Raw genomic sequence first — 9,322 nt, 5'->3', positions numbered from 1 at the left:
TGGAGCCCCACCACCACTCACTCGTTTCACATACACAGGCCTGCATTCAGCTCTATGGAAACAATTTACTGAAAATTTACTGGAACTTACAACACAAATTCTCTGGAAGTCCCCAGAAGAATGCCAACTACTGTTATCCTCTTCTACTTCCTCTGTTTCCTCTTCTCCTTTTTATCGTCATTATTATTATCATTATTAGCAGGAGGAAGAGAAGGAGTGTTAGTAGTAGTATTGCTGAAGTCATTCCACTAAGGTAACACAAAACAAATGTGTATATATGTATTATACATACAGTACATGCATAGGAATACTACATACGTAGCTGTTAGTCAGCCCTGTCTTCTGCATTTGGTCACATGTTTTAATACACATCTACATACACATCACACCTCATTTCCTTTCCTGTGGGATACCTGGGAAGGAGTCTTTTTGCATGCCCAATCCGCTCTTGGCAGTCTTCTGCAGATATGTCCAGACATCCGGCGGTGGTGGTCATCAACTTTTCATCCAGGTGAACTGACTTTACAGTAGTTTTTTGTTCTGTTGTGTTTTGTGTATAAACATGCAAAATGATTTTGGTTGAGTTTTACTGAGAAAACACTTCATGAAATTGAATTCGGTTACTAAGTTCATTTTGTTCTAAAGTAATAACAGTTACCAGCTTAGTCCACACTAACTGCTGTTTTGCTGACTGAGAGTGTTGGGAAAAAAAAATAATATAGCATGTTAACACTTCTAAAGAACTAATCTGACAGTGTGTATATTACATATTATTTCCACTGAGAACTGCAGGGCCACAAAAGATTTCTGGAGCTTCAGAGCAAATCAGCAGCATACTCCTTTAGGACTGAACAAGCTGTGGACTTGTTTCAAAAATGTCATAGACAACTAGAAAACAACATATTAATGGCTCCATACAGCTTGTCCTGCATGAGCCATGTCTCCAGAAGCCCCCATGTCCCCAAATGATTTGTTATTATTTCCCCCTTTTTAAGTCAAAATCTTTATTTTTAATCTTTACATCTTAAATAAAACTTACACAACAACGATGGATAATTTTAATCTTAAGGCCACTTAGTTATCTATGTATGGTTCTGTTGCTGTGGGCAATACCAACAAAGACCTTAGTCATGACTAATTTCCTAAGAAGAAAATACCTCCAGCACAGAGTTTCGCCAGAAAGTTTTACTGTGTTTGGGTGTTCCAGTATATGCCGTTTCCAAAATAAATAAAAAACACACAAAATAACTGTGTGTGTTGAATGTCAGAATCCCTGTGACTCTGGGATTTGACAAGGCTGCCCCAGAGCCACTGGAGACGTTTTACAACTGTTTTCACCTGAATGAGTAGTACTAACCATGATCGGTAAACTGACTAAGTGTCTATTCAGCTGTGTATTTGTTGGTGTATAGCACAATAGAAATATTGGCTAAGATTATGTCAGTATGAAAGTGTAACACTATTAACATAAGCAACAACATTCTTAAATTACTCCTGTACCAGTAAAAGTATATACATTCAAAATGTTAATTCTGTAAAAAGTCATTATAATTATCATCAAAATGTAGATTACTTAAAGTATCAAAAGAGCTCGTAGGCTAAATGGTCAGAATGGCCTTATGACTATCTGACAAGAAAAAAGCAAAGTGAAAGGTTAACTGTATTAATAAAATCTGAAAAAAATAAATAATCGATGACAAATGTAGCTGGTTGAAATTGAGATTTTCAGGTTAACTAAAATGTATGTAAGTTTAAAGTTTAAAAAGTAGTATAAAGCTGAAGTAGTCAAAAAAAGAAATTGTAATTCACTGGGAGATTTGCAAACACAGTTACAGTTTAGGTTTTCAGTGCATGCAGCAGAGGGCAGCAGAGGGCGCTAGTGCTTCAATGTATCATGAACGTCAACACCAAAAAACACAAGAAGAAGATTACAGGACCTACATTACATTACATTACATCACCTCTAGTTTGACAATGTGATTCTGAGACTTTTCAGATGCTGGGAACCTTCTAACATCCTTCACGACAGTTCACTAACTACAGTAAGCTTAACTTAGTAGTTTGTTGGGTGGAGATAATGTAGGCAATGAGCTTTGGAGGCGACAGCTCTTAACCAGCTTGCTAACTTACTTGCTAACTCTATTTTATCTACGCGATGTTAAGCCAATGAAAGCATTATGTAGCTAACACCTGTGACCTAAACTGTTAGCTACATAATGTTTAAGTATAAAGAAAGGAACCACGGCAGCGTTTGAAGAATATGAAGATAACGTCTTATTTATTTACTTTGTATCATGTGAACGTATATGGGTGTTTGATTTTTGAACCACTGTCTCTTGAGGAAATAGGTCCTTTTTTTAGATGTAACGCTAACGAAGACGTAATTGTTGTCCGAATTCGTCTTCTGCTGGCATTACAGAAAATGAGTTCCTATTATGAGAGTGAATATTGCCTCATTTTCGATTTAAAACTGAACATTTGACAGAGAACGAGTCCAAATTCCACATGCGTTCAAAGTCCTTTATTACAAACCAACAAATTGCTAACACCATGACAAATTCTCATTTTATTTTGTATTTCATTCAAGTTTTCATGGAGAGCAAACACTTTCTTATTTATACAACGAGCATAAATATATTGAAACGTTATGATCAAACCGGATTGTTTCCGTGCGCCTCACTAATCTAAACCTGTCTATGAAATGGTCCATAAAGGGCTGCCAAGACAGACACGATACATAAGCAAACTGAAACAAATGCAAAGCTGAACTGAGCACTATGAGTTGTACCTGTAAGATATATGATGCGAAGGGAATGTGAATGCAACACCATTACTTCTGTGTGTATTCCTATTTCTATAGAAATATTGTCACTTAGCCAAATGCACACTTCATTTGTATTTTTTTTTTCACCAACAGCAATTTGACCAAAGGAGGAAGGAATGCCGCCTTTAGCCGGAGCTGAATTGATCCAGACACCAGTGCAGCTCTACCGACATCTCCTCAGATGCTGCAGGCAGTTACCAACCACAGCAATGCAGCAGCATTATCGACACGCCATAAGACAGGTGAGGTCAACAGGTGCATCACATTCAGAATCTGAATTCCAAAACTCAAGACGCTTTCTCTTCTCACCTTTGACCTTCACAATCATACCAAACTCTGTATTGTATTGTGTTTTTTCTAGCTATTACTGACCCATTTATGAACAACCAAGAACAATGAATCATGCACATTTTAATGCCATCATTCACCCTGCTGTGTGTGGTTTTCCTTGCTTGGAAAGATTAAGCAGTTTCTGCCAAATGATCATCCGCTGTGAGCGTTAAAGACATAAACACTGTATTATCCTGATCCTTTAAAGGGTTACAACAGTCACTCAGATGAAGACGACCCTGAGAGGATACAAATGATAATCCAAAGAGCTATTGCAGATGCAGACTGGATTCTTGGTAAAGTAAGGATGAAGGCCTTTTGAATTTTAAGCACTTTTACAAATCAATACACACACTGCTGTTTTGAATTCTGTTTTTGACTTACAGTATACCAAGAAGAAGTGAAGTTCCTGAACCATGTCCTCGGGAGTCGCATTTTGCAGTGCAGCACCTGTCATGAGTATCAGTGGTAACTGTACTGTTTCTGTGTGATTTGTTCCCATTGTTGGTGTGGATGTGAACCCTGTGAGTGAGTGGGCACGATGAAGCAACATCTGATAAGAGACCTCGTGAGTCATGGACAAGTGTAAATACTGTTTTTCAATAAATTATTTAATTAATTACAGCTTACTTGTCTGATCTACAGTCTGTATGTCCTGTGACTTTGAGACTTAACCTTCAGTTTTCAAGAGTAACAGATAGTAAGGCCTTCAAGCTGTAGGACATACTGCTGTGAAAGAAAAAGAAGTGAGAAACGATAGCCAGGATGATGTTGTCTGGTTTTATTTTATTGGTATAGCAAGACAAAATGTGATTTAATTGAGACAGACAAGATGAAACAAATAATCAAACAGTGGGATAAACCTCACATTGCCTGGCCTCTCAGAAAGGGAAAGGTGGGGCACAGATGGGGATACAATCGAGGATCTTAAGAGGACAAAGTGAAATACTGGTAAGGACCATTTATTTGTTTATTACATACGACAGGTGTTGATTTGCTTTCTGTTTGAATTCAGAAGGTCAGTGGTCCACTCAGCACCACTCAGAGCTAGGAGGGAGGAGAGTGTGGAGCTGGAGTCCACCACACAGGCTACATCTGTTTCCTCTGTCTTTAGTAGACACCACTTCAGCCCAGGGCACTCTTAATGTTAGTATTCCATGGGGTTACCTTTAACCAGTGCAGGTTCTAACATACAATATGAGCCCTTGACTCCTTGAAAGCTAACATTAAGCGAACCTCCACTGACAAAGAGTGACTCCTCTGTAACACAGCACACATTCAGGCCTGCGAGCTTCTGTTAAAGCCTGCCAGTTATCGTTGTAACTGTAATTAACCTTGATTCATGTCTCCAACTACACCGTGTTTGGTCCTGTTGTTTGTTCCTGTTGGGAATGTTTTGTCACCTGTCATTTCCCACGTAAAGAGCATTCAGTCTCTGCACAGATGGGAAGTCTGAACTGTCAAGCCATTACACTCCATCTATCATCAGACAAGTGAGTTGAGCTAATGTCCTTACAGTGTTCCGAAAAATTCAAATGTGAAGATCTACAATTCAGTGACGACTGTGTGACTGAACAGCTACTAACTTAACTGCTACTAAGAATGTTTTGCAAAATAGTACAATGTTGATTTAGCTGTGGTGGAATTAGAAAAAATCAGTTTGGGAGAGTTGCAGTTACAGAATTAGTTTTCATAGCTTGTGTGTGCATGAGGATCACCGAACAGCGTCAAAATGCATCAAGTAATCTTTGTTGAACATTTTAATAGAACAGTGTTCAAATTTGCTCGGTCACCTCTCCAACACATTGACAGAAAAAACTTGACGGCACTTTTTAATTTGCATTATAATAAAGTATTTATTCAAGTATAACCCTTTGTCTGCTAAATGAATACATGAAGGAAAATTATACACAAAACATCCAAAAAAACAAACTGTATTTGAAAGAGATGAGAATGTATTCCTCATGTGCTTCAAACACAGATTGGTTGTACCAGATGAATGGAATAAAAGCAAAATAATAACACAGATGATCAAATCAGGATGTCCACTTTTTTTTTCGTAAAACTAATGTATTTACAGATGCATGCACATGCAGTATTTCAATTGATACAAAAAGTAGTAAAACTAGATATACAGATTAAATCTGAAGTATAAATAGTATAAATAATATTCCTTTGTATAAATAGCTCCATCTTCTTTAATGTTGGTCTGAGATGTTGAGATATTTGGTGTGAACAGCACCTCATGTTCCAAATATATCCAAGCTTACAACAGTGTAAATGGTCACACCTGCTGACTGGGGTGGGATCAACTACTGTGCGCAGCTGGCCGTTGCTTCAGGAAGCTGTAAAGAGGAGGTGTATACGTTTTAGGATGGTGTCGGAGCTTTCGCATCGCTTCAGAAAAGGAGTTGCAGCGGAGCTATTCCCTGAAACGGGCGCTGCCGAGAGAAAACGGGACAGGCACTCTGGAAACATGTTCGCAGACGTCAGACATCTTCTGCTGACTTAGTTACCCCCCCTCACTTCTGCAGAATGAACTGGTTGATGAACTCGTTCTGCTCCGACTCCACTTTGGACAAGGCTTCATACTCAATACGATATCTGAAACAGGGAAACGCAACAGAAAACCAACTGAAAACCATATGAATGCAATAAAGCAAAGAAAGAGTTCATGAAATACTACCAGAAATACACTGTATAGCAGACACCGTGATAGAATAAACACTGATGAGTCTGCTATGACTTTATTTCTTCACAGATACGTACTGGCTGTTCAAAAAGTCACAACGTCACCAAACGATGTCATTACATAAGATGGATTTGAACCTGATGCTTAAACACAGATCTGTGTAAGAGGTCAACTGATAGGTATGTCACTGACTAAAATGTTAATTTAGTTAAGATGTGACAAACTGACACAGTATTAAAGACTATTATATTTTCTATAACTATCCCACTTCCCGTTTAGAAGAGAAAAAAGACTTTCTGTGTCAAGCCTCTATCCATTATTTTTAGCTAACCAAAAGTTCTGTTTCGTACAGCTGTGATGACGTGCCGAGTGTTTCACACAGGCAAGCATGGGCAGACTTTAAACGGCTCTACAAAGGGGTTAGATTGATTATCAGCCTGGTTTTATCAGGGCAGATAGTCTGCATGTTTCCTGTCTGTCGATCATCTGTCTGTCTGCGTTCACCGCTCTGTGGCTTCACTCAATATCCCACCTGCAACACTACTGACACAAGCAATAACCTATAAAGCCTGAATAATCTGAATCTGCAAATAAACTTGTAACTAAATATAATACATAAATGTAGTGGTGTAAAAAGTACAATATTTGACTCTAAAATGTAACGAAGTGGAACAATAAATTTTCAGGAAATTCAAATACTAAATAGTAAATAATCAGTACCGGCCTTGAAAAATCCACACTGGTCAATACCTAGTGTACACACTGAACGTCAGACAAACAATGACGTTTTAAAACAGCTATATATTCAGTTGGGCAACATTATCTGACTGTTAGTGTTCATGCAAGCATCATTCATTCATGCCAAACCTTTAATCAAACTTTGTCCAGCTTTTAATTGTCCGCTGAATTTAAGCAGACAGGAAACCCTGACCTGTCCTGCAAAAAGCACCACTGTGAATCCATGCTCACACTGTTTACCTCTCAAGCTGCATCTTCTTCTCAGCTATGAGGGCCTGAAGCTGCTGCTGCTGAGCCTCTCTTTGCTTTGCCACCGACTTCAGCAGGTTTCTCGCTCCAATCGCCTAAAGGACAAGAATACATAATGATTATTACTGTAATATCGCACTGCTGTCACGATCAAGCAAAAGCACATACTATGCAGTGCGCTTGAAGCAACTAAGATGGTTTTAAGGGGAGTTGCAATAGCCAAAGAAAAGCAGCTTCAAAACGCTCAGCTTACCTTCATCTTTTCTGTCTCTGCTTCTTTTGCCAATTCATCCACCAGCTCAATTAGACCTCCTACTATCTTCTGAAACTGGCCAATTTCTGCAAAGGATAACACATATTTGTCCACCCTGTACAACCTGTTGATGTTGGAGTGGTACAGCACAGCTTCATGGATCTGACAAACTACTCAGTGCTTACTGTCCACAAATTCTTTACACTCTTCCTTGAGCTCTGAGGTCTTCTGGCTGACGTCAGGGTCCAGTACCCGCAGTTTGTTGAGCTCATCAAAATAAAAGCCTGCTTCGGCTAATGGGTCTTTAGCCATGGCCAAAGGGCCTGTCACAAAACAAAAGAACTTAAAGGATGAAAGAGAAAGAACGCCAACGCAATTAAAATACAACTTGGACTTGAAGTCTATTTAGTAAGAAGCCCTCTTTCACGAAATGTGTTTTACAGATACAGGAAGTTATCTATTAGATAACTTGAAATCAACAGGCTTTATAGCTTGATAACGAGGTGCTGACACATACAGTGACGATATCCATTTCGCTGACGGCAATGTTTGTATCTCCAATCAGCTGTCTGCAGCATCGTTGTTTGCTGAAACAAAGCATTGAACTACGACCTTCAGTGACAGTCTACCATATGGCGAGACGAGCCAGCGCCTAGTTTTGAATATACCTTTATTCACTACAGTTTTGTGTGAAATGTAACCTCAGACGTTAGTCAGACACATAGCAGAGGCTGTAGCAGTTAAGCTAAACGATATGGTTCTTCACAGAATATCTGATTAATATCAATGTTAGCTTACCTTGTACCACGGGTTCAAGTTAATGACTTAACGCTAACGTTAACGTCACACAATCACGCTATGCTTTGGGTTACCATTAGTCTAAAGAGGTGGAAACAGTAACACATGGCTAAAATAGTTTACATACTTTAAGGTATTTTCCCAGAGGAAACCCTGTCTATGACCCAATCTAAAATTAGTTAAAATAACTCAGCTAGTTAGCTACATTTCGCTAGCCTGCTAATAAAAGCTAATTGGACAACGACTGAGAAACACACACGATTAAGTTCTTTAGATTGACGTCGCTATATCAAACTATATCCAGGTACTTTCGGGTAGGAAAACAATATATTTTACCTGTTTGAACTGCTACAATCGTTAATGTAGATGGCCCTGTGTTGTGCGGCTATGTGGCACATGAAGTAAACCATCAGCCAAAGCTCCTCCTCCTCCTGCTGCCAGGGAAACCAAATGCTTCTGTTTGTGTGTGTGTGTGTGTGTGTGTGTGTGTGTGTGTGTGGTGATTGGTTGAAACACGTTTGGCTTCACAAATTTGAATTCTTGTCTGTGATCATTAGTCATTTTCACTAATCAGAACAGAAGCAATTGCGTGCAATTAAAGTCGTTACAGCGATGTAAGTCCAAAGAACTGCTGATGAAGTTTCCTCCGTTTAAATTGGAGGCTTTTACTTTGGTAGTAAATCGGAAACATGATTATTTACCGTAATGTAGATAATATAAGAACCGTATAAAACTGTCAAATGTTGTCTAATATTCGCTCCTCAGGGATGGTGTTCAGTCTATATCCTGGATTTCTTTAACTCAGAAACATGAAAGATTATGTCTTTGACCACTAAATTCACTCTGTTGCTTGTTCTTGTTAATTAATTTGCTGTCATATCCAGTGTATCAAGGCTTGTGGAGGCCAGTTCAGCACGAAAAAGAACTGGATTGTGAGACACAAAAATAAAATTATTTCAGAGGAAGTCAAAATAATGGCAAACTAAAGTCAAACTTAAGAGATTCGAGGTAATTATTATGAGATTGTAAATCAAAATGTTTGACTTTCTAAATCAAAGGCTTGATATTACTTAAATGATTGACTTGATATTAACTAATTATGATTTACTGTATGTGCTTTCATGTTTTCCCTGGTTTTATGAGATTATCCAGATAATTGAGTAAATATGCTGTTTGAAGAAAACTTATGACCTGGCTACTTCTTAAAGAAGACTTCTGACCTGACCACATGTAACAAAGTAAAGTGTTACAGATTTATTCCATCAATATAGTCCAACAGTAGCAAATCAGGAACCATTATACACTACTGACAAAGCTACTGGGTAGAGGCTGCATATTGAAAGAACAGGAGCAAGAGGACGGCTTCCTCTCTAAGGTACCTGGATTTTTTCCCCCAGGATGAGCAAGTAATAACTGTATTTGTAATACAATTATTACT

General features: G+C 38.5%; 2 protein-coding genes across 5 annotated transcripts; one reads left to right on the top strand and one right to left on the bottom strand.

The window, feature by feature from the left end:
• Positions 1–1,884: 1,884 nt before the first annotated feature.
• On the top strand, positions 1,885–3,778 carry lyrm9 (LYR motif containing 9). Its single transcript, XM_046389317.1, has 4 exons — positions 1,885–2,042; positions 2,918–3,066; positions 3,363–3,455; positions 3,541–3,778. The coding sequence occupies exons 2-4, from the start codon at positions 2,941–2,943 to the stop codon at positions 3,556–3,558; spliced, it is 237 nt and encodes a 78-aa protein (XP_046245273.1). The 5' UTR covers positions 1,885–2,042; positions 2,918–2,940; the 3' UTR covers positions 3,559–3,778.
• Positions 3,779–4,990: 1,212 nt separating this feature from the next.
• On the bottom strand, positions 4,991–8,376 carry ift20 (intraflagellar transport 20 homolog (Chlamydomonas)). 4 transcript variants are annotated; one of them, XM_046389313.1, is made up of 6 exons: positions 8,221–8,361; positions 7,604–7,673; positions 7,272–7,409; positions 7,087–7,172; positions 6,825–6,928; positions 4,991–5,758 (listed from the first exon to the last, which is right to left on the bottom strand). In XM_046389313.1, the coding sequence occupies exons 2-6, from the start codon at positions 7,662–7,664 to the stop codon at positions 5,677–5,679; spliced, it is 471 nt and encodes a 156-aa protein (XP_046245269.1). In that variant the 5' UTR covers positions 7,665–7,673; positions 8,221–8,361; the 3' UTR covers positions 4,991–5,676. The 4 variants fall into 4 exon arrangements, with proteins under 4 accessions (XP_046245269.1, XP_046245272.1, XP_046245271.1 ...); XM_046389314.1 differs by having other exon boundaries at positions 5,702–6,386; positions 8,221–8,368; XM_046389316.1 differs by lacking the exon at positions 7,604–7,673 and having other exon boundaries at positions 8,221–8,376.
• Between the last annotated feature and the right edge of the window lie 946 nt (positions 8,377–9,322).

This window comes from Scatophagus argus, chromosome 5, assembly GCF_020382885.2.
Source record: "Scatophagus argus isolate fScaArg1 chromosome 5, fScaArg1.pri, whole genome shotgun sequence".
Taxonomy (NCBI): Eukaryota; Metazoa; Chordata; class Actinopteri; family Scatophagidae; genus Scatophagus; species Scatophagus argus.
This window is presented reverse-complemented; position numbering and strand designations above follow the sequence as displayed.

Bases quoted from the DNA above. Each gene is read 5' to 3' on its own strand.
- ift20 (XM_046389313.1), bottom strand. From the start codon at position 7,664: ATGCTGCAGACAGCTGATTGGAGATACAAACATTGCCGTCAGCGAAAT. The intron at 7,410-7,603 runs GTATGTGTCAGC...GTTTTGTGACAG, and splicing joins GCGAAATGGATATCGTCACT to GCCCTTTGGCCATGGCTAAA. The intron at 7,173-7,271 runs GTAAGCACTGAG...TATCCTTTGCAG, and splicing joins GTGTAAAGAATTTGTGGACA to AAATTGGCCAGTTTCAGAAG.
- lyrm9 (XM_046389317.1), top strand. From the start codon at position 2,941: ATGCCGCCTTTAGCCGGAGCTGAATTGATCCAGACACCAGTGCAGCTC. The intron at 3,067-3,362 runs GTGAGGTCAACA...GATCCTTTAAAG, and splicing joins ATCGACACGCCATAAGACAG to GGTTACAACAGTCACTCAGA.